The sequence below is a fragment of the Capra hircus genome, chromosome 14 (genome assembly GCF_001704415.2).
Source record: "Capra hircus breed San Clemente chromosome 14, ASM170441v1, whole genome shotgun sequence".
Lineage (NCBI taxonomy): Eukaryota > Metazoa > Chordata > Mammalia > Artiodactyla > Bovidae > Capra > Capra hircus.
Genome location: NC_030821.1, coordinates 12,732,037 through 12,757,040, shown reverse-complemented (window position 1 = coordinate 12,757,040; position 25,004 = coordinate 12,732,037). Strand labels below are relative to the sequence as shown.

The following is a 25,004-nucleotide window of genomic DNA, read 5'->3' as shown; positions in this document are numbered from 1 at the left end:
AAAGGGACAATGCCACCCGCCCACCCACACCCGGCCCCATTCCGGAGAGATGTCTACGCTTCCTCTTGAAGAGCTCCAGAATTGGAGGTTGGGAAGAGAGAGGGACCGCGCGGCTCGGCGCGAGTATTTTGTTTCCTGCGCTGGGACCACTGAATGGGGAAGCTGCCAGGCAGGGGCTGGGTGACACGGGGTGCAGGGACCCACCCCCACGAAGAGCCATGACCGAGTCCGCAAAACCGAGGGCGGGGGAAATAAGAGGGTTGATGCATACCTCGGCGGGGGCGCTGGAGAAAAGTGCAAGACAGGCATCCCTGTGTCGTGGGGATCCAGGGGTCCCAGTGGGCCCGGGTGGGGCGCGCGGCGACACACGCGGTGCGCGGCGACACATGCGGTGCGCGGCGCACTGCGCTGTGTTTACATTCTGCAGCAGCTCCACGTTGTGCCGCCGTCCCCGCCTCCCATTGGCCAGCTCGCCAGGCGGCTCCACGCTGTGCCGCCGTCCCCGCCTCCCATTGGCCAGCTCGCCAGTCCCCCGGCGCCGCGCTCCGCCCGCAGGGGGCGGGCCTTTCGGGTCCTCGCGTCTCCTTAGAAAACCCGGGTTCCTGGAGGCCTAGGCGGGACAGCCAGCCTGCGCCACAGGATGGCCACTTCCTAGCCGCTCTGTGCCTCCCACCCCCACCCAATCCCCACCCCCGAGCCGGCTCCACAGTGCCGTACGCCAGGGCTGGGGGCTGCGGCTTGACACCCCCGGCCTTCGAGAGTAGAGAGAGGAGGGAGGGAACAGAAACGTACTGGCGGGAGATTGATGAAGTCGAGCGGCGGGGAGCAGGGCTGAGGCGGCGGCGGCGGAGCGGAGCCCTCTTGAGAGGGTCTCTCCTGCCGCCGGGCCGCACGGGCAGGAGAAGGGCACGGGGCCGCGGTGAGCCAGCCCTGCGGGCCCTCGAGCGGGGCGGGCGCGGACGGAGGCCAGGGCGCGGCGCGGCGCGCGCGGGCGGGTGGCGGGCGTGCGGGGGAGGGGAGCGCGCTGTCCGGAGGTGTCAGTCTGCGGCGCATGCGCGCGGGGCGGGCCAGGCCCGGCCTATATATTGGGTTGGCGCCGGCGCCAGCTGAGAGCCGAGCGGTAGCGGGTCTGGCGGTGAGGAGGTGCGGGGCGCAGGGCGGGATGCGGGAGGAAAGAAACCCCTCACCCCTACCCCACTCCTCACCCCCGGGTCGATCCATCTCGCGGGCGGGAGCTTGGGGGGGCAGGGAAAGCGGGCAGGGCTGAGAAGCAGGCGTCTGGGGACGCCGGGTTCCCGCGTTCCGCGTCCCTGTCAGGACCCTTGGCAGGGGACCTGGGAGGTGGTAGGGGATGGAGGGCTGCCGCGGAGCAGCCCCTCATTCTCGGGGCTTCTCTGTGCCGCCCCCATTGGGGGAGCTATCCCCTCAGGAAAGAGGGTTGAGGGTCAGGGTCTCCTTCAGGCGGAGAAAAGTTCCCGGAGCCGACCGGTTGCCCCACACCACCCCGGTTTCTCCCCCCTACCCCCACTTTTTAAATGGAACTACCTTTTCTTCGTCCTCATCTCCCATCTGGAGTCGGGGTCGCAGTGCCCCTCCAGGCGGTGGGCAGGGGCCGGCGGGGCCGGGAAGGAGGGAAAGGAGACTGAAGGACGTGACACAAGTTCCCTCCGCCCCCTGCTCCCCCGCCACCGCCGCTCTCCAAATTGGCGCGGAACCGGCTTCTCCTCAGCGTCTCGCCTCCACAACCCCCTCTCCCCGCGGCTTGTGCAGGGTGGGAGGTGGGGGAAAGTGGGGGCGCTGCCCAGGCCCCGCTCGGGGTGGGGGGTGGGGGTCCGGGGGAGAGGGGTGCAGGACGCAGAAAAGATCCCATCTGCTTCCCTGCGCGTTCTGAGGGGCTCTCAGGGAGCTTTGCAAAATGTTTTTTGAACACTCCCCGTCCGGGCTGTACCTTGAGCTGTGGGAATACAGGCATGTGTCTAAAAAATCCTGCGCTAATATAGTGCAGAAGTCATCGCGGTAAAATGGCTCGGGTCATCTCCTGAGGAATCTAGGTGTAAGCCTCTGACTGGCACTTGGAGACTATGACCACGTATTTGACTCTGGTTTTTCCTCCCCACCCCCCGCACCCCCCCCGCCCCAGAGGTTTCCTTCACCCGAAAGAAGAGAATGTCAAGACGCAGGTAACATTATTTGTCTTGGAAATATGTTTCAAAGTTAGTTGCTGCCTTTGAGACGAATCACTTTCTAATTAAACTTCCTTCTTAAAAACTCTATAGTAGCCGTTTACAAGCTAAACAGCAGCCCCAGGCCAGTCAGACGGATTCCCCGCAAGAAGCCCAGATAATTCAGGCCAAGAAGAGGAAAACGGCCCAGGTGAGTTAAGGAGGGGAAGAGAGGAGAGAGAAAATTCCTTGCTGGGACCTTAGTGTAACCATGACTTTTTTATTTTCCAGGATGTCAAAAAAAGAAAAGAGGAGGTCACCAAGAAACATCAGTATGAAATAAGGGTAATGCAGAACTGGGCTGGGTTTGGGGGACACAAATGCGGGACCAAAAAAACAAAAAAACAAAATTGTGTTACTGCTTTGGAGTAGGAAGATTCCTGACACTTTTAATGCCCCTAGGGGTCAGCAGGAAGGGGCTTGTCTTTGGGTGGTTTTTATGTCCCTGAATCCTACTACAGCTGCAGAGTAAGTTTGCCTTGACGCAGCTGGTTCCTCTTTGTAAATCCCTCCCTCTAGGAGCTGCCTGGTGCACAGGGCCCGCCTAATCTGTCCAATGTAGTGCTCTTTGTTCCCTCTCTGACTATAGTGGAGGGTCCTAATAGTGCTCCTAGGGCATAAATAGATTGTAAAGTCGGTGGCAGACTGGCACCCAGCCCTTCACTATCTACTCTGCCTACGTGTTGTACAGAAAACACTGTAGAAATAGTGGTTCTCTTTGAAGCCAGCATTGACTGGAGAAAGAGCCCTTAAGATATTTAAGTAATTGTTTCTACTTTCAAGATTTTGCTTTCATGTATTCTAAAGTTTAAGGCCTCAAACAGGCCTTAAAGGAGTGGAGAGGGTGGGGAAGTGCCCTGGACACTATTGCTAAATATAGGAGAATTTTACAATATTGAAAGTGGTATTTGACTACAGATGCGTTTTGTTGTTCTTTTTCCTCTCCCTCAATACCTAATGTCTTGTATTTCCAGAACTGTAATTTGTTGTCTAAAACATCCTGTTACTATTTATGAACACTGATATGACTTATAGGGCTAATTAGTAAATATGAATGTCAGCTTGAATTATCCAGACTGTCAGCACTGTTAGCAAATGATGGTGTTTGGGGGAAACTATAGACTGTTTAGAAGTATTAGCTTTCATTTAGAAAAGATCTCAGACAAAAGCTGGTTTCTTACTGTACAAATATAGTTTTTTTCTTTAAATGACAGAATTGTTGGCCACCTGTATTATCCGGGGGGATCAGTCCTTGCATTATCATTGAAACACCCCACAAAGAAATAGGAACAAGTGACTTCTCCAGATTTACAAATTATAGATTTAAAAATCTTTTTATTAATCCTTCACCTTTACCTGATTTAAGGTAAGAAAATTTTCAGTAATTTAATGTCAAAGATTAAAATTTACTGATGTAATATATGGTGCTATTTTGAGGTTTTTTCTTTTTTTTGCCTTCATTATAAGAAAATTTGTAAAAACTGCTTTTTTAAAAACTAGTCTTTAAGCACATGTTTTCTGGCAGTAGTCGTATTACAGATGACATAGGTATTTAAAACATTGATTGTATAACATTATTTTCATTTGCTTGCTGAAGACTTGTAAGCCTTATCAGAACTGAATCACCTTTTTAATAGAGTTTAAGTAATTTACGTACATTGTTAAGCTGGAAGTATTTTAACATGTACAGCATTTTCATTTGTTAGATTAGCTCCTCTTCTTACCAAGATTAGTTATTAAGGTCTATACTTTTTTATAGTTAATGAATGACTAAGAGGTACAGCTTATATAAAATATGTAGTAATTTATATTTGGCTTTAATAAGCAAATTAATGGACTCAGATGTTTAAACTCACCCATCTTCCTTTTGTCCTGTCCCACCTAACTCCCACTGCAGAGTACTGACAATCTGTTTGGAGGTGATTGAGACTCTCTCTACTGGGATCATACGTTCTAAATGCTTACTTTTTTAGTATTGTTCTCGAGAAGACATGGTTATCTTAAATCAATGCCTTTGCAAAATATAAATGGGGACTAGAAGGTATTCTTGCTGCTGCTGCTAAGTCATTCTTGAAATCTGTCAATTTAGATTATCATAGTCCAAGTTCTTTGTATAATTTCATGTTAAAGAAATGGTCTCTTAAAGTAGCAATTTTTCCTAATTTAAGAGCTGTTCCTTCCAAATTCTAATTCACTGTTTGGAAGTTCAGTCTATTCAGTGTGAAACAGACAGCCATATATTATGTAGATCACACAATATTTTTCGCCTTTCCATAGCTGGGGATGTTCACAAGATGTTTGGCTAAACATGTTAAAAAAAGAGACCAGATATGTTCATGACAAACATTTTGAAGTTCTGCATTCTGAGTTGGAACCACAGATGAGGTCAATACTTCTAGACTGGCTTTTAGAGGTATGTTCTAGCAGTACAAAATTCCTTTTTCTCTGTATGATGGAAACGTATTTAAACATAATATGCTTTCCATGTGCCCTCATGGTATATTACCTATTGCCAGGAGCCTTTTTGTTGTTGTTTAGTACTTATTTGGCTGTACAGCGTCTTAGTTGTGGCATGTAGATCTTCAGTTGCAGTATGTGAACTCTTAGTTGCAGCATGTGGGACCTAGTTCCCTCAAATCCCTGCACTGGGAGCACAGTCTTAACCATTGGACCACCAGGAAAGACCTCAGGAGGCATTTTTTGGGTGCTGTTCACCAGCAGATGATAAGAGTAAAATCTTGACACAGCCACTATATCCCATACAACCCAAACACAATTTAGAAGTCCTGGTATCTGAGTATTGCTGTGTACTAGGCACTGTTCTAGGTGCCAAGGATACTCGAGACGAACAGAATTTGACAAGGTTTTGAAGTCTGCCGTGCAAAGTGAAAAGCCAGGACTAGGCTTCAGACCTCAGAAGTCCTTCATCACCAAAATCAAATTATGATTTGGAATCCTAATTTCTATATCCTAAATGATAAGGAGGCTTTGAATATCCAGTAGCCCTAAGCCCTAAGGAAGCCATGTAACTTCCTTTTATTATATCCCTCTGTTCCTTTCAGAAATAAACTGTACCATTAAAGAAATAATTAGTGACCCAGAAGTCCCTAAATATCTGTGCCAGAATGTCTGCTCTCATTTAGGCCCCATATCCTTTCTGGATAATAATTCTGAAAGAATCTCAAATTGAGAAAATGATTACCTGTATTGATAACAAATTGATTTTCCCACAATCCTTGGATATTTGCTCTGTAATTTCCGTTTTGTATAGAGACAGTGAACTTTAAGGCGGAAGTACCACATGGCAGAATAGATCTCAGAAGCCATCAGAAAAGTTCTTATGAGTACAAAATGTTGTCCTTCTGAATCTGGTCATCTTATTCCTTATAAGAATAAGGAATAACTAGAAGGGAAGATTATATTTCAATCATATGTGTACAAGACTGTAGTTGATTTCTGACTTTTTCTGAATGTCTAGTGATCATGAATGCAACTTTTCAGCATAATTATGTTGATTTTATTTTTCCTTTTTATGTTAAACTGATTTTTATTCAGTGGTTGTCTATCAAATTTATCCCTATTTTCCCTTAAATATATGATTTCATATACAAAACCAGATAGAATATAGTAAGTCAAATCCAGCAGAGCACTAATCTCTACTTTGTCTTAGTATATTCTTTTAGTCTAGGAATGCAAAAATGGTTCAACATTTGAAACTCTATTTATAGTTTAAGAAAAATCATAAGGTTATATATCATGGATGTAAAAGGTATTTTTTGAAATTCAATATACATTCCTGATTTTAAAATGTGTAATTAACTAGGAATAAATTTCCTTAACATGTTAAATGTTTATTAGAAACACACTGATGTCTATCCCTCTGTTTCCTCCCTGCTTCATAAAATTATTTTGAGAATTAAAAGCTTTCCCTATGTTGTGGAAATGACAGAGATTACTTATTAGTGATAGTAATAGTGTAACATTAGGGGAACTCCCATTACAGTCAGAAACAAGGAATACAATAAAAATTTTGACTACCACCAATGTTATCCATTCAGTTTTCTTCTTTAATTCTTAAATGAGGTAAGAACACTGAAGAAACACTGTTGTCATTTTGTAGTTAAATGTATATCTAGAATGATGAAAAGGAATCACTTGGAACTATCAGAAGACAAACTAAGCATCATGAAAACACCCACCCATTTATCATCAATAAAAATTTAAAAGTTAATAGGAAAAAAGTTCTTATCCATCCATAGTTAGCAAAATGTACCTGGGAATAAACACATTAAATCCATGTGGGGAATAAACCTATGAAACTAATTAAGAGTCAGTGAGGATGGTAATAGATTTATTTATCCTATTAGCACACGTTAATTTTTTCCTGCATTTGTGATTTGGTATCCTAAAAAGTTGGGCTTCAGAAAACTGTTCTTTAGTATACTAAGAGGAACTTTGTAATTTGGAGAAATTAATGGAATAGTATTTAAATGTTTGGATTCTTCTCCAGGTATGTGAAGTATACACACTTCATAGGGAAACATTTTATCTTGCACAAGACTTTTTTGATAGATTTATGTTGACACAAAAGGATATAAATAAAAATATGCTTCAACTGATTGGAATTACCTCATTATTCATTGCTTCCAAACTTGAGGTAAGCTCTCAGAGTTTATCCCTAGATATATTTACCCCAAACTCTTAAATTATAAGTCTCTGGTTTGATTCTGGGACTAGAATCTAGGTGAAATGTTCCATGACTCACTGTGCCAAACAAAACCACCAATGCTGTCTCTATATACCTAGTTATAGTGCTTGGATTCAACAGAATGGTCTGTGAAACCTACTTAACCAACCAAATGGAATAAATGCTACACTAGGTTAGAATAATGATCTATATCCAGCCTAATATTTCTGTATCTGATAATAGTGCCAGGATAGAAGGAAATAACTTTTCTGCCTGAAATCTTTTTTCACATAGTTTCAATCTATTTTCTTAAATTCAGCACAGATCACTAGTAACTTCATCTGATGTTTTCAAAGCCTGTACAGTTTTGAGGGTACGGGAGGGACTGAATCATGCATTAATTTCCTTAAGTGTATTTTTCTTCCACATTTTGTCTTGAGGTTTACGGGCTGTCCCCAAATTTTATAACTTTGTATTTTCAGTATTTCCTTACCTGAAATAATACTGTATGTTTCAAATATTTTTCTAGACTGAATCTTGATCTTTAGCCTGTTCTCACCTGTGGCAGGCATCTCTTCTACTCCTCTGATCATTCTGGTTCTTGTTCTCTGAACTGTTAAGACAGATCTGTCATCAACAAACTGCACAAATTATTGTTTGACTAGCCATACTTTTGTACTTAAGGTTAACAGTTTCAGTTTCTAGACTTTGTTGAGTATCCTGTTTTAGTCTAGTATGCTAGGCAGTCCTAAAACAAGTTTGGCTTTCTGCTTTAACCAGTCGCTGAAATCACTGATTAAAATACTCTAATTGTTTATTAACTAAGATTTTAAACCAGTTCTATACAAATCTTTCAATCAATACAAGTTGGCTAATTTAGATACCTAGATATAAAAAATATCATTAAATTTAAGGTTGTTTTGGCTATCATAGAATTATTTTATAAAGATTTATAATCACTGTGAAGCTGTCTTTTAAAAACAAAGCCTAGATGTGGTCTGTATATGTGTATATATGTGGTTTGTTTTAGTCTCAATCTCAACTGTGCTTGATATTAATTAAATTCATTTTAAAGGAAATCTACGCTCCTAAGCTCCAAGAGTTTGCTTATGTCACTGATGGTGCTTGCAGTGAAGAGGATATCTTAAGGATGGAACTTGCTATATTAAAGGTAATAATAATTATATCTTTATTATTTCTACTTGCAATTTAGTAACTGTAGTTTACCAAAACTCAAAGACTACAATGTAAGTAGTGAAAACTGAGGTTTTAGTATTAGGATCCAGTTCTAAGATGGGAGGGGAATTTGCTTAACCTATAAACTATTCTTCTGCATCTTTTAAATTTTCCTATATTGAGAATATTATTTGTTAAAAGTGTTTAACAACACTTTTAAAACTTACAGGTAGTTAGCACAGTGTGTGTACTAAATGAATCTCAAATCTGAGTTGTTTTTCTACTTCCAGCAGATAGAAAATGAGAAATATTTTACTGCCTTTTTTTCTTCTCTATATGTATGGCAAGGGCTATTAATAGAGGGTAGAGGAGAGAAGCATAAAGGTGTTTAATTGGGCCTTGAATTAGAGATTAAAGGGTGAATGTTAGCTACTAGAAAGTATGTTATGGAATTTGAGCATCATGGCTTTATAAATAGGACATAGAGGAGAACACAATATGACTTTCATTTGTAAGTTATCTATAAACTATATGCATTGAAATATAAATTACAAATTTGTTGTAAAATAAACATTCAGATTGATAGCTGTATGTTAGAATGTGATCTTGTTGGCATGCTGATACTGTTCTTTTTAAAAAAAATTTATTGACTTATAGTTGACTTTCAAATGTTAGTTTTAGCTGTATAGCAAAGGTGATTCAGCTTTATATGTACACACACGTTCATATTATTTTTCAGATTTTTTCCCATTATAGGTTATTATATTTAGTATAGTTCTGATATGTTCTAACAATCAAGTTATCTAGATTCAAACTTCAAGTACAGTGTATGCATACATGTATGCTAAGTCACTTTAGTCACGTCCAACTCTTTGCAACGCTATGGACTGTAACCTGCCAGGCTCCTCTGTCCATGAGATTCTCCAGGCAAGAATACTGGAGTGGGTTGCCATGCCCTCCTTCAAGGGATCTTCCCAACCCAGATCTCTTGCATCTCCTGCATTGGCAGGTGGGCTTTTTACCACTAGCGCCACCTGGAAGCCCGAGGTATACTATAAGGATATATAAAGAGAAAATGGAATTCTCTGGGTGGTCCTACAGGCATTAAGACTGTTCTATCCTAACTATTGTAGACTTACAAATGGTAAAGTCCCAGGGCTTCGTGGTGGGAAAGCTATCATAAATTAGGATTTGTCTTTTTTTTTTTAACTTTTACACTTTGAATAGAAGCCACTGGAGATCACAGAAAGAAAGAAAAAGTGTAGAATCAGTTCTTGGAAGACTTGAATGGAATTAGCTGTGGAGTCATTGAATACAATTAAAAGGGCAGTTTCAATAAAGTAGAGAACACTTTTGGAAGACAAGGGCCTGCTGGAAATGAGAAAAACAGAAATGAAAAACAGGCCCAATGAACTTTGTAAATAAAGATAACTAGAGTATAATAAAGGGGTCTGTATCAATAATAGACTAAAACACAAGCCACTTTAGATGGTGAGATACCTATAAATATTTTCATTAAAATAAGAAATAAGCCTAAAGCAGAAAGTTTCTTAAAACAGCTATTTAAGGAACTACGCATATAATGTGGTGTATATATAACTACATTTGTTAACAGGCATTTTAATTTCATTAACAGGCTTTAAAATGGGAACTCTGTCCTGTAACGGTCATCTCCTGGCTAAACCTTTTCCTCCAAGTTGATGCTCTTAAAGATGCTCCTAAAGTTCTTCTACCTCAGTATTCTCAGGAAAAGTTCATTCAAATTGCTCAGGTATTGATATTTTTATTGTATTGCTCAGGTATTGATATTTTTATTGTATATATGCTAATGTTATTAATTACAGGTTTTGTTTAGTGTATTTCTTTAGTGTTAAATAGGCTAGACAACAAAATGACAACATACTGAATTAAATTCACTCCTTAACTGACTAGAACAAAGCTCCTGATACATAAAATTCTGTCTCAGTATTTACATTGCTAACTGAAAATTCTAGAAAAGTTTTTAAACTTGAGTTTAAATATATCATGAGCACTCTTCACTAGGAGTATGAATGAGGTAGACAGTTAAATCCCTCTTTTTAACAGAGAAAAATATTTTTCGGCCAGTTGTTTCAGGTTTTAAATGGTATAAAAATTATTGCAATATAAATTATCTTACCGTCTTATATTTGAATACATATGGAACCTATTTTACATATTAGAATTAAAATCACCTAATTTAGTTATAACATTATTTAAAAATTTAAGTTTAAACTAAACTTTCCTAGGCCAGTGTGTAACAAATATTCTAAGAAAGTACAGGAGGAGGGTACTATTCTTTCCTGCCTGCTTCTCATAAGTAGAATAATCAGAACTATAAAGGTCTGACTTCTTAAAGACCCTTTCTAGGCCGTAACTCTCTAGCAGCTCCCTTTTTAAAAACATGAGGGAAAAATATTCATTTCATATTTTTTGTGTTCTGAAATACTGGAGTTCCATAGGAAAGTAATACTTTCACACTTATCTTTGTAAATTCTGTTTCCTGTATCTAGAACATTCTCTACCCCCCAGTCTCTCTGGCTGCCTCCTCTGTTAAGACTGATTTAAGCAGAGTCTTCCCTGCTCTGCATCAGGGCACTTCCTAATAGGATATGCATGCTACATTGTAACAGTCCTTTACTTGTCTGTTAACAAGACTGGAACTTCCTTTGGATGGCGATTTATTTCTCTTTGGATCCCTGCAGTTTTAGCAATTCTTGGCATATGGTCCACACTGTAAGCACTTTAAAATGCTAGCTGACTAATGACATGTAGTACTCATTCTTTCCTAAAGTCTTACACTTCTTCCTCTGTTAGCTTCTAGATCTGTGTATTTTAGCCATCGATTCATTAGAGTTCCAGTACAGAATACTGGCTGCTGCTGCCTTGTGCCACTTTACCTCTATTGAAGTGGTTAAGAAAGCCTCAGGTAAGACTGTGTATTTTGTTCTTTTTTTACCCATTTACAACTCTTGAAGGGACTATTTATGAACTTAGCATCCTGCTAAACAAGACTTTAAAATTTTAATGGAAAAAAGCAGTTTAGCAATATCTTCCCTTCTATTATAAGTAGTTTCTACTCCAGCATATATCCACAAATAAAAATTAAGGTTGGGACGTCCCTCGTGGTTCAGTGGCTAAAATTCCACATTCCTGATGCAGGGGCCCAGGTGCCTCCCTGGTCAGGGATCTAGATCCCACATGCTGCAACTAAGACCCGGGGCAGCCAAATAAGTAAGTATTTTCTTTAAAAATGAAGTCAAATGGAATTTAAATCCATTTGAAGTTAGTCAGTGTGATTATAGCTCTGCCTTAAGTTTTTGGGTTTTGACAGTTTCAATTCCCTATGTAGCATGTACTGGCTAAAAAGCTCTTTTTCTCCCTCAAAACAGTCACATTATAAACCATTTAAGAGGAATAATCTGTTTTGACTTGCTAAACTTGTTGATTTTGTTTTTATGTGCTTGTTTTGGTTTCCTTTTTACATGAGTTTTTAATTAACTATCTTTAAATTTTGAAGCACAAGCAAATACAGTAATCATGTTTCTGATATAACAGAAACATATGTTATGTATTTTTCTAATGATACATGTATTTTTCTAACTTTTCTTTATCTAGGTTTGGAATGGGACAACATTTCTGAATGTGTAGACTGGATGGTACCTTTTGTCAGTGTAGTAAAAAGTACTAGCCCAGCAAAGCTTAAGATTTTTAAGAAGATTTCTATGGAAGACAGACACAACATACAGACACATACAAATTATCTGGCTATGCTGGTATGTTTCTTGTATTTTTTGGTCTATTTGATAAGGCACTGAAACTGACAGTAAGGATACTAATGGAGTAATATTTCAGGCAGTAATATAAGATAGTAAGGGGATAGAAAGTTCCAGTGAGGACACTGATTTCAAATGTAGAAAACCTAATAAAAATTAACTTTGAAGTCCCATCAAGATTTTTAAGTGTCTCAAGATTAATACCAGTACTCCAGGTAGTTTAAAAATACAAGTTGCAGGCAGTTAATATTGTTGAACCTCTAGAATATGACTAGTCACAGTTGTAAAGACAGAAAGAGACCATTATATTAAGCCTAAGAGTCTGGTTTGACTTTGTTATCATATCAATGCTTTATCTTAGCTGTTAATCTCTACATAATTTCTTCACATGTATAGGATGAAGTAAATTATGTAAACACCTTCAGAAAGGAGGGACAGTTGTCACCAGTGTGCAATGGAGGCATTATGACACCACCGAAGAGCACTGAAAAACCACCAGGAAAACACTAAGAAAGTTAACTGAGCAAACAACTTGGAACTGATGAAGTGCTGCACAGCATTTCATGGAACTTAACTACTTAAGTTTTACAGGAAAATAGTGCTGTGACTGTCCTGCCAATTCAGAAGTTTCACTGCCATTCTTTGATTTAAAAACCACTTAAAATTGGCACTAAGGAGGAAGTGTATTTAATTCCCATGTTAGCTGTTTAAAGAAACAGCAGTACTTGTTTACAAAGATGACTTCATTCCCAATACTGGCTGGATAAAAGCCAGCCACGATTTATGCCATAACAAGTCTTTTGACCCAGTGTTGCTATGTTTATCTTGATAAACTAGGAATTTCATCATTGGAATTTTCAACTAGATAACTGTTACCTTAAAGGGTATATTAAATGATACAGTACTTTGAATCTAGTTCTTAGATTCTCAAAATTTATAAACTCTTAACTAGTGCAATTTGGTTCGTGAAAATAAAATTTAAACTTGTTTACAAAGGTTTAGTTTTGTAATAAGGTGACTAATTTATCTATAGCTGCTGTAGCAAGCAAGCTATTATAAAACTTGAATTTTTAAAAAATGGTGAACTTTAATCTGTTTGACTATTTTTATTTGCCTTGCTATATAACATTTTTAACCAGTAACGCTTAGATGAACATGGTGTTTAAACTGTACTCTGAACAGTGGGAATACCAAAGAAATTATAAGCAAGATAAATGCTGTGGCTCCTACTTGGGGCTTTGACATAAAGGTTGCTTTATAATAACTTTGTACATCACAATTGGGGCAAAAAACTTAAGTACCCTTTCGAGCTATTTATATGAGAAAGTCACTTTATTACTCTAAAAAAAATCTTTAGGGTTATCTTAATTTAGTGTGACTAAGGCTTTATTTATATTTGCAAATCTGCTAAGGTCCTTTTTAAATTCTTACATTATGAGTTAAGGACAGTGTCAAAGTGATAAAGCTTAACACTTGACCTAAACTTCTATTTTCTTAAGGCAGAAAAGCAGTAAATGTATACTGACTCCTAGAAATCTATTTATTAAAAAAAAAAAAAAGGCAACAAAACCTTGACATAAGAACTTACTGTATATAGCTACTCTTACATAAATATTCTAGTTTTTTTAAAAATGAAATGTCAGCCTCAAAAGTAGATTAGAAAATTATTCTAGATTTACTAGTTTATTGTTGTTGAACATGTGACTCTTTTTCCTTTGAAGAAATTATAAATTTAAGCTATTGTTATGGTATGAAGTCTTCTGTATAGTTTTCATTTTTAAACTAATGTTTCAGTATTCTGTCTGAAAAGAAAACGCCACTAAATATGTACATATGTATTATATAAACTTAATCTTTTAATACTGTTTATTTTTAGCCCATCATTTAAAAAATAAAAGTTAAAAATTGTAACTAACTGCTTAAAAGTAAAGTTTCGCCATTGCTTGGAGAAACTTTTTTTTCCTTCTCTGCGCTGCCAGCTGTAACACTTCTTCTGGGTTGCTTGCATTCAGTTCTGTCTGGCCGATGGCTTTGATCTTCCAAAACAGAAAAGTGATGTTGTTAGAGGTCTGGTAAAAAACAAAGCTTTGCTAGTATACATAATATAAAACTACCTACTTGCTAACAACGATAACTGAACCTCTAATTGTAGATGCTAAGAGGTGTAGAAGAAATTAACATAAAGACTGGAAGGACTCAAGGAAAAGACCAATTACCACAGTTTGTGGAATTATCTTCAGAATATTAAGTAAATTCATTTAAGTTTTATCTGACTAAAAGTATCACTAAATAAAGCCTGCATGTAATCTGACACATTTTTAAACGATTCTAAAAAATCAAAAAAATAAAAATTCATGTTTGGGGGCTTCACTTTTTATATATGTAAAAATAGCTAGTTGCTCAGCACTAAATATAGTGACCCATCTCTTTAATGATTAGAAAGAAATACTTCAACCCGATAAAAATCTATAGTAGCATTCTGCCATGGAATGTTTTGTGAGAGCATGTTTTAAGATCTTAAAATTACCTTTAAAGAAGTTTCAAGTTTTTTTTTTTTTTAAAAACAAGAGACTATTTGAAAGGTAGCCTGAAGGAAGCTAAGACTATTCGAAATGATCATCAGGTTAGTGGGTAGGAGGACTTGCTGATAATGCTATTTAAATATGAAAGAATCCATGTGAAAAAACCTAGTAGTGGGGAATAACCAGAGTTATTTCAAACAAAATATCCTGAAGACAACTGGCTAAAAAAGTCCAAAGTATAAGACAAATTGGACAGAGAACAAACATGGATAATGGTGTGGGGGTGGGGATTAATTTCAAGATTGGGACTGACATATATACACTACTACATATTTAAAAAAAAAAAAAAAAAACCTACTGAATAGCAAGGAAACTACTCAGTGCTCTGTGATGACCTAAATGGAAAAGAAATCTAAAAAAGAGGGAATACACATATAACCAACTAACTCTTGTACAGCAGACTAACACAACACTGTAAAGCAATCATATCCCAATAAAAATTTTAAAAAGACTGAAATTGGAATAGGAGGCAGATATTTGAGAGAAATAACACACCCTAAGTGGGTAGTGGTCAAAACCGTAAGTGAATGAGGTTACCTAGGGAGAATGAAGGGCCATCATGAAATACCCAAGGACTAACTTCTTGACAAAAACCCAAGTTTCAGGGTAGATAGGGAAATATCCACAAAGAAAAGGCTGAAGAGTCAGGGAGTTAAAAAGGATGTCAAGGAAGTCAAAGGAATAAAGAATTTCAAGGGAGGAAGGAGGTGTAAACAATAGAATAAAGACTGAAAAGTATTCACTGCCGTTGGCATTTGGTGTCCCTTGAAAACAGTGGGGGACAGGAGAAATCAAACTGGGTAAAAGAGCTTCAAAAAACTAGGCAGAGGGGACAGAAAGGTAGAGGCACAGTCAAGAGAACTTTTTATTAACGATGAAATAGTTCATAGGTTTAACAGGAGTGCTTGACTATAAGAGGGGAGATAACCAACTGGAAGGGATAGAATGACTGAAGGGATAGAATCAAAAGCATAAAAACGTATCTTCATAAAGGAGTAGCATCAACATACTGAGTCCAGCTGGCGATTATTTCAAAGGTGAAAAGTAGGGATCTGAAACAGGAATTTGAAGCTGGCGCTCACAGGGCTATAACTCCCAAGGACACTTTCACAAGGACAGGAACTGATCAGTCTTTTTTCCTTGTCTACTTCAAACACAAGGAAGTTACTGAAAATGGGAAAAGGAGAGAAACCTAAAATATTCCCTAAAAAGAAGGCAGACCACTGACTACTGGCAGGTGGACACAGGAAATCAGGGGCCAACTAAGGCTGCAGACCATGGAGTACACAAGCCAGTATGTGCTGTACTCCAGGCCAGTAGGAAAGAAGGCAAGTTGGGAAAGGGCTGACAGTCTGGGGACTTGGTCATGAAACCTGAACATCTCATGATCATGAGAAATATGAAAGTCAAGAGGTAAGAAAGGGACAGATTACTGGCAGAGAGATCTTAAAAAGGCCTGGCTATGAATACTGGAGGCTGATGAATAAGGTGACAATGAAACCTGGAATGCTGGGGAGCTGGATAAGTCGATTATACATCTTTTGATGCCCGCAGAGGAACAACTAGGTTAGCGTTTAGATGAGCTAATAAGGAGGTAGGTTTAAGCTTCCAAGAAGGGGCTTAAAAAATTATAAAAGTAGAGGTAATCTGGATATCTCATCAGGGTACTGAGAAATTTTCAGCATTACCTTCCAACCCTGGTTAAGTTGTAAACGAAAGAGCAAGCAGCTTCCAATAAAGTGGAACTGGCACAACATACTCTTGTCTCTTTCTCTCTTTTTAAAGATGCTGTTGTCACTCTGTCGCCTCAAGTAATGGCCATAGAGTTTAGTCCAAATAGGAAGCTTTAAAATATCAACAACCTCAGATACACAGATGATACCATTCTAATGGCAGAAAGTGAAGAGGAACTAGATGGCCTCTTGACGAGGGTCAAACAGGAGAGTGAAAAAGCCAGCTTAAAATTCAACATTCAAAAAACTAATATCAACACCCGATCCCAACACTTAAGGGCAAACAGAAGGGGAAAACATGGAAGCAGTGAAATTTCATTTTCTTGGGCTCCAAAATTACTGTGGATGGTGACTGCAGCCATGAAATTAAAAGACCCCTGCCTCTTGGGAAGAAAGCTATGACAAACCTGGGCAATGTATTAAAAAGCAGAGACATCACTTTGCCAACAGCCAAAGGTGTGGTTTTTCCATAGTCACATATGGATGTGAGAGGTGGACCATAAAGAAGGCTGAGTGCTGAAGAACTGATGCTTTCAAATTGTGGTGTTGGGGAAGACTCTTGAGAGTCCCCTGGACAGCAAGGAGATCAAACCAGTCAATCCTAAAGGAAATCAACCCTGAATATTCATTGGAATGATGCTGAAGCTCTAATACTTTGGCCAGCTGATGGGAAGAGCCAACTCATTAGAAAAGACCCTGATGCTGGGAAAGACTGAAGACAAAAGGAAAAGGGGGCAGCAGAGGATGAGATGGTTGGATCGGGACATGAACTTGAGCAAATTCCCGGAGACAGTGAAGGACAGAGGAGCCTGGCATGCTGCAGTCCATGGGGCTGCAAAGAGCGGGACACAACTCAGCGACTGAACAACAGCAAAGTAATGATTTCTAAAAAGGTGACATCTGAGGAGAAACCTGAGCAAAGTTAAAAAAGAATGTTCCTGAAAGAGAAAATCTTACAGACACTTCGGTGGTGAATGTTCTTGGCATGCTCAAAGAATGGCAGGGGTACTGGGGCAGCAAGACTTAGCAAAGGGGAGTCAAGTGACTAGCTAGCGGTCAGGCCACTCTCAACCTCGCAGACCATGTGAGGGCACCAACACTGTATGAGACAAGAAATGGTTTAGTATCAGGGAAATTAAGTGCATCACTGAAGAATCAAAGCACAAAAAAACTTACTGCAATTTGTCTTTTATCTGTTTCTCCTCTTTTATGATGAAGATCTAAATGAATCAGTTAAGAATAATAAATTTAATACTATGACATATCATGATATAGAGTCTCTGTTCTGTTCTTCATTTTTATTTAGAAAATACACGATATTAAATACTTCTTTAATTTACAGAAAATGAACTGTTCTAGTAACACACACATATGTTAATGAAAGGATACAAGTCAAATATTCCAAAATGGTAACATCCCATATGTAGTCATAGTAGGAATCCATTGCATCATGACTGAAAAACAGAATTCAGTTATTTCATCTTCCTTAAGCAGAAAATTTCACCTCTATTTTAAAAACCATTCATACCTGTTTTGTTCCTGCAGTGATTTAAAGGCTGTTTTGTAGTCAATCTCTCTGAGGAACTGACATAAAATTGCCACCTACATAAACAAAGAATTAAAAATGGTTTCACATACTGAACTTATGGTTGCTGCGGAGAAGAGATAGTTAAGGATTTAGGGAAGATAATACACACTGCTGTATTTAAAATGGATAACCAACAAGGACCTATTATATAGCACATGGAACTCTGCTCGATGGTACGAGCCAGTCTGGATGGGTGGGGGCTTTAGGGGAGAATATATGTATAGCTGAGTCCCTTCACTGTTCACCTGAAACTACCACAACACTGTTAATCAGCTATACCCCAATACAAAATAAAAAGGTTAAAGTTTGGGGAAAAAATAAAAAAAAAAAGGTTTCATGTAATTAGTGTCAACAGTGACTCCTGGTTTTGCAGGGATAGTTTTGAATGACTCTTATGATCAGAACGTGTGCTGTCACTCAGTCATGTCCAGCTCTTGGTGACCCCATGGTCTGTAGCCTGCCAGGCTCTCTCCATGGGATCCTCCAGGCAAGAATATTAGAGTGCCATGCCCTCCTCCAGGGGACATTCCCAACCCAGGGATTGAATCCTGCTCTCCCGCAACGCAGGCAGATTCTTTACCCTCTGAGCCACCAGGGAAGCCCTATGTCAGGAATATATTCTCTAACTTAAGAGGCCTTGCAGATCAGGCTGAATGAATCAGCTCGTATGTATGGAATCCATCCAATTTTAATGGTAAAAATCCTTACACGGGTCTGTCTGCCCAATATTTTCTTCACCAGTAACTTAAATCATAAAATTTTTAGAGCTTTACTTGAATGAGAGGCTGGCAAAAAGCCGGTTTAGAAAATCAAAGGGAATGGAAAACTGACAAAAGTGTTGAATGTTCAAGGACATACATCCAATGGATATTCATCCAATTAGGCCTTTCACAGCTAGCAAGTACAGAAGCTCATTTTGGCAAAATGTAAGCTGCCAGTCTTCTTAAGATTAAAGACAGATCCATTTCAACCAGGTATGTAAGTCATAATGCTGATCTCTTTCTTAAATATTTATAGAAATTTTAAAATTATTATTCACACACCAAAATATGAACCCTTTCAGAGTATAAAATTCAGTGGTTTCTACTATATTCACAAAATTGTACAACCATCACCACTATCTAATTCCAAACCATTTCATTACCCTACCCCAGGGGAAAAACTGCATATCCATTAGCAGTCGCTCCAGTTCCCTCCTACCTCCTCTCCCAGTCTCTGACAACCACTAACCTACACTGACTCTACAGATTTGCTTATTCTGGACATTTCATATAAAGGGGATCATACAAAACAAGCTTTTTGTATCTGGCTGTTTTTTCACTCAACATAAAACTTACAGAATTCATCTCTGTTGTGGCATATATCAGTACTTCATCCCTTTTCATGGCTGAATAATATTCCACTATATAAATCTACCAGATTTTGTTTATCCATTCATCAGCAGATGAGCATTTGGGTTGTTTCCACTTTTGTCTATTATGAATAATGAATGTGCTGTGTTATAAACATTTCACATATAAATTCTTTTGTGGACATGTTTTCAGTTTTGTTGGTTCTATACTTCTGAGTGAAACTACTGGGTCATATGGTAGGGAATTTGATGTTTACTTTCTTGAGCAGGCAGCAAACTGTTTTCCAAAAAGGCTGCCCCACTGTATATCCCTACCAGCCACACGAAGGTTCTAATTTCTCCACAGCTTCACCAATGCTTGTTTCTATCTTTCGATTACTGCCTCTTCATACGTGTGAAGTGATATCTCATTGTGGTATTGATTTACATTTCCCTGATGATTAATATGGAACTTCTCTGGTGTCTCAGATGGTAAAGAATTTGCCTGCAATGCAAGAGACCCAGGTTCAATCCTTGAGTCAGGAAGACCACTGGGGAAGGCCGTGGTTATCTACTCCAGTATTCTTGCCTAGAGAATCCCATGGAGAGAGGAGCCTGGCAAGCTAGAGTCCATGGGGTCACAGAGTCAGACATGACTGAGAGACTAACCCACACACAGTGATTAACGCACATATCTACTCTTAAATATTAGACATACTTGAGAATGGCTTTTCTAAGGTTCAAAGGCCAATGTTTTGTAACCCACACTTTCATTTCAGTTAAAATTTTGTAAACTACTAAAAAAATTTAAAGATCATGCCAAATTCTTAAATGCCATAAATTTAAGGAATTATGACATGGAAAATACTTCCCAGTGCAATGCCTTGTATTTACTATAAACTCTAACTTACAAGACAAAAGACCAACATCATAATTTTATAAACTAACCTGTGTGTGGCAATTCAGCAAAGAACAGCACTTTATCATTCGTTTTATTACCTATAAAAACAAAATTTTGATTACTTTAAAAAACTAATTGATAACAATTGTAACAAATGTTCCACTCTGACGTGGGATGTCAATCATCAGGTAGGTTGTACATGTGCAGGGATGGGAAAAATAAAAGAACTCTATTATTTTTCACTCAATTTTGTTGTGAATCTAAAACTGCTCTAAAAAACAGAACTTCTAATTTTAAAAACCTAATTATTAAACTATTTTAAATCCTATTTTAAGTCATTATTATAAGTATTAAAAATGTCATTTATTACATTATGATATCGGAAGCCTAAGCAGTAGAGCATATTGGGAGAAAATGAGTAAAATTTGAGATTGAAGAGACAGAATCAACATTAAAGGTTGAGTGGATATTGGTGGAAGGATTAGAAAAGAAAAGAGGATGACACTCAGGGTCTATGCTTGGTCAACTCGAAGGGCAAAACAAAGCTGACGGATACTTCACTGGGGGTTTACGTTTTTGCTCTGGTGTGGGAAGGTCATTAGGAGGAGAGACTGGCAGAGTAAGATGCTGAACCAGCCGTGGAGAGGTTGAGTTTGAGGTGTTTGAGGAAATCAAATCAGCAATGGCTGTGGGCACTGGAACCATGAAGGTGGTCTGACCTAGAGCAAGCAATCCATTTGGGAGTTACCACCACATTTATGGAAACGAAGAAACTCAGGCCAAAAGAGGCCCAGGAAAAAGAATGTTTTCAGACACTTAAGAAGAAAGCAAGCGCACAACAACAACTTTTACCTGGTCTGTATAAACATCTGGGGGCACAGCCTTGTTAAAGAAATCAGAGCACACAGCTCCTGCCTGGAGGTAATAGTGAAGAGCCGCTGAATACTGATTTGTTGCTTGAAGCAGAAAACAGAGATAAAGATTATCTGTCATTAAATATGCAGCTAAAAAGACAGGGCCTCTTTTGTGAAGGGTCAGGTATTATTACTTCATGTGTGACAAAGTAGATTCAAACCACAGACCTAGGGGCAACGCTTAGCCAGGGCAAGAATGAGAAAAATTGGCTTTTTTATTTCAACCACTTTAAAGAAGCCCTATATAGACTGTTTTCTTCTAAGACTGATTAGCCAAAATTTTACCTCAGATTTCTTATCAAACTTACTAGTTCAGAACTTAGTACTTGGAGGCGTTTATTTCCCAAATGCTTATACTAGAAACAGACCTTATTCTTCTGAGATAGTTTAGAATCAGAAAATTTACTCTGAATAAAGATATTAAGATCCTGAAAATAAATTCTTTGTGGGGCTAGGGTAACCACAAGCATTAAAACTGGCAATTATTGGGCTTCCCTGGTGGTCCAGTAGTTAAGATTCCGCCTTGCAATAGTACAGGGGACACTAGCTCCATCCCAGATCCAGAAGATCCCACATGCTGGGGGGCGACTATGCCCAGGCACCACACCCCCTGAACCTGAGCTCTGGCACCTGCGGGTCACAGCGACCGAGCCCAGTGCAGCAACCACTGAAGCCCCCCGGCTCTGGAGCCTGTGCCGGTACAAGGGAAGCTCGCGCGGCAACTGGAGAACAGCCTCCGCTCTTGGCAAACAGAGAAAAGCCCTCAAATGGCAACGAGACCCAGCACAGCCAAAAATAAAGACATGTTTGTTAACTGGCCATTGTTTGTTTCAAAAATAATCCAGAAGAGAGCAGGATGATGTAGGTGAGGGTACAGATGAAATAAGACTGGCCCTGAGTTAATTGCTGCTAAAACTGGGTGGCAACAAATCTCTTCCCATGAACACAAATAATTATCAAGTCCCTGGACATAGTTAGAACCTTTAAAATAGCAATTCTGCAAACTAAACTTTAACCTCCTAAGAATGTTTTGCCAACTTTTCAGATGATCACTTACTATGGGGAAAAAAAAAAACACAAACAGAAAAAAGGTGGTCAACATAAAATTAAAAACATCTGAATCAAAGACTCAGAAAAATGCATACATATAACAGTAACAATTACTCTCAATTTCATCTTGGAAGATTTAGAGAATGTCAGAAACAAGACTCAAGTTTAATAAAGTACTGTAATAGTAGTGTAACATATTTATTTTCACTTCTAAAAGAGCTACAAACACAAAACACAAAGCAGTGATACATGTCACTTACCAAAATAAATGTCCGCCTGAATAATTAACCAGGAGTGGTTGTTTGGGTTTACACTGAGGGCATACCGAACTAGCTCTTTCACTGTGATCGCTACAGCTTCAAAATCCACTGACTGGAGGCTACAGGAAAGACAATAAACATAATTTAGGAGTCAACTTCACAAATCCATACACACATTTATTAAAACAAACAAACAGAAGAGTCAAAATTTAAGTGATCATAAATACAATGCTAAATATTACTAGCAGTAAATATTTTAAAACTATCAAAACAACTAAATTGGAGGACGTGTGATCAGCTAACTTTTTATATGGGGCTGAAAACAATCTGATTTTTGTTTCCTTTCCCCAAAATGCCAAAGAAGATAAACTAGGCCACTCTAAGAGTATCTTTAAACATTTTACAATGTAAAGCACAAAAAGGTGATATGATATAACCCTATCTCCACTTTTTATGCATAACTTACACGCAACAAAATTATAAGGAGATACACTGATAAAAATTTTCCAAATGATTTTTAAGTTCTATTATCTAGAGAAAGCTACAGAAAACAAGGGTTCAAACACCAACAATACTGCTATAGGTGGCCTTAAATCCATCCTGTGGTTTCTTCTGAGAGTAACTAACTCCTCTGGATTAGATGTTTCACTGGGGTAGGGGCAAGATCCGGCAAGTGTCATCTCGGCAATGCATTTGGAAGCAATGAAGAATCCAAAAAACGAGAGGGGAACGGGGCCAGCTGCTCTGAGCCCAGTTAAACCTGGAAATTCTGAGACACAGAATAAGATGACAGAAGTGTGAGGATAAAAGCCAGGCCAGCACCCAGGAAACACAATCTCAGCTCCTACCGAAGCAGTGAGACCCCACAGTAGGGAAAACAGGCTTTTGATTCAGAAGCATACCACAGTTCAAGTCCCGGCTCTATCATTTACGAGATGAACTTGGACAAGGACAATCTCTGTTGCCCTGAGGAGCTAAATTTTACCATAATTCACCACTGTTTCCAGTGTAGTGGGAAAGTATCGTGGTGTTACTAGCAAACACCCAACTGCTTGTTTACAACTTATTTATTTTTGGCTACACTAGGGCTTCATTTTTGCAAGTGGGCTTTATTTAGCTGCAGTGAGCAGGAATTGCTCTGGAGTCGAGGTGCGCGGGCTTCTCATTGTACTGGCTTCTCTTGCTGCCTCTTGCAGGCCCTAGAGCACACAGGCTTTCAGCAGTTGCAGCTCGCAGGCTCACTAGTTTTGGCACACCGGCTTAGTTACCGTTGGCATGAGGGATCTTCTGGGACCAAGGAACCTTCCTGAACCTTGTCCCGTGCAATGGCAGGCAGATTCTTAACCAGTGGGTCACCAGGGAACTCCCTGTGCGAAGTCACTTCAGTCGTGTCCGGCTCTTTGCGACCACACGGACTGAGCCTGCCAAGCTCCTCTGTCCATGGGATTCTCCAGGCAAGATCACTGCAGTGGATTGCCATGCCCTCCTCCAGAGGATCTTCCCAACCCAGGGGTCAAACCCACGTCTCCTGCAGCTCCTGCACTGCAGGTACATTCCTTACCACTGAGCCACCGGGGAAGCCTACAACTAATTTATTTACAATTATTTAAATAAGTTAAGGGCTTCCTTGGTGGCTCAGATGGTAAAGAATCTGCCTGCAATGCGGGAGACCTAGGTTGCAGGAGACCTGGGTTGCAGGAGACCTGGTAAGTGGACAGGCTGGGCCTCAAGCTCTCTGAGCCTGGCTCGGAACCTCTATGACATGCCACTGCCTCATTTATAAACACACACTGAAAAAAAGGAATCAGTACTTTATAATCTGAACTTAGGCTGAAGAAGTAACACCTAAGACTTACTATAACCAAAGGCAAACGGGGATTTCCCCAGCACCCCAAAGCAGGGGACATGGGTTCAATCCCTGGTTGGGGAACTAAGATCCCACATACCACAGCATAACTAAGCCCCCACACCACAACTGGTGAGCCCGCGGGCTCTGGAGAAAGCCTGTGCACCACAATGAAGACTTAGCACAGTCAAAAAAAATAAGCAAAATGATCTCTACCTGATTAATGGACTGTTATTTTACAAATTTTACATAAAAAATCTGCAGTTATTCACTTCAGGAAGCACGGTGCTGCTTTGGGAACCAAGCCTTGTAAGTGGAGCCAAGGGTCACTCACACTTTGGGTCTTCCAAAATCCCTGTCTGAGAGAGCTTCCCATTTCTGAGACTGTTTACCTACCTACTACAATCTTTTCTTCTTCAGAGATGCCTTTAATAAGAGCAATAAAATATGGCCTAGATTTCTGTGCCTGCCCTTCAGGCACGAAGAAGATGACTAGGGGCTAGGGGAGAAAAGGAAGAGTCATTTCTGTGAGGAAACAAATGGGCTCTCCTGAGTAAGCAGCTGGCGTCTGTGGGAAAAGAAAAATGTAAACGGTTTCTTCTTCCACAAAATGAAGAACACTGTCTTCTCCCCTTAGTTGTCTGCCTCTTACTGTGGTTCTCAGGTGATAAAAGGAAGAGAGAAGCGTTCTTAAAGAAACTAAAGAATTTCTTAAGGTAACGAAAAAGAGTTGGGGACCTCTGACAATCAGTATTAGAAAAACCAGGTAGAACGTCATCCTTTTATTAGCCTCCATTTTCTAATTCCACCACTGACAAGAAATCGGGACTGCTGAGAGACTGTTTAGATTCAACCTAAGGCTAGTGCACTTCAGCTCTTACTTAGTTATGCCTGATGCTTAATTTTTAGGAAGATCATTAC

The 25,004-nt window shown here is 39.6% G+C and overlaps 2 protein-coding genes across 3 annotated transcripts in view; one reads left to right on the top strand and one right to left on the bottom strand.

The window, feature by feature from the left end:
- Positions 1,058-13,809, top strand: CCNE2 (cyclin E2). 2 transcript variants are annotated; one of them, XM_018058239.1, is made up of 12 exons: positions 1,058-1,135; positions 2,141-2,180; positions 2,277-2,373; positions 2,454-2,507; positions 3,437-3,588; positions 4,500-4,635; positions 6,733-6,879; positions 7,985-8,080; positions 9,722-9,856; positions 10,921-11,032; positions 11,722-11,879; positions 12,276-13,809. In XM_018058239.1, the coding sequence occupies exons 2-12, from the start codon at positions 2,167-2,169 to the stop codon at positions 12,387-12,389; spliced, it is 1,215 nt and encodes a 404-aa protein (XP_017913728.1). In that variant the 5' UTR covers positions 1,058-1,135; positions 2,141-2,166; the 3' UTR covers positions 12,390-13,809. The 2 variants fall into 2 exon arrangements, with proteins under 2 accessions (XP_017913728.1, XP_017913727.1); XM_018058238.1 differs by having other exon boundaries at positions 1,071-1,143; positions 12,276-13,794.
- Positions 13,532-25,004, bottom strand: part of INTS8 (integrator complex subunit 8) — a 46,449-nt gene continuing 34,976 nt past the window's right edge. The window contains exons 21-27 of the mRNA XM_018058237.1: positions 22,238-22,356; positions 20,866-20,969; positions 20,061-20,111; positions 17,723-17,796; positions 17,584-17,648; positions 17,371-17,414; positions 13,532-13,915 (exon numbers count right to left, since the gene is read on the bottom strand). Coding sequence (XP_017913726.1) covers positions 13,799-13,915; positions 17,371-17,414; positions 17,584-17,648; positions 17,723-17,796; positions 20,061-20,111; positions 20,866-20,969; positions 22,238-22,356 — 574 coding nt within the window. The 3' untranslated portion in view covers positions 13,532-13,798. The remainder of the gene's footprint in view (positions 13,916-17,370; positions 17,415-17,583; positions 17,649-17,722; positions 17,797-20,060; positions 20,112-20,865; positions 20,970-22,237; positions 22,357-25,004) is intronic.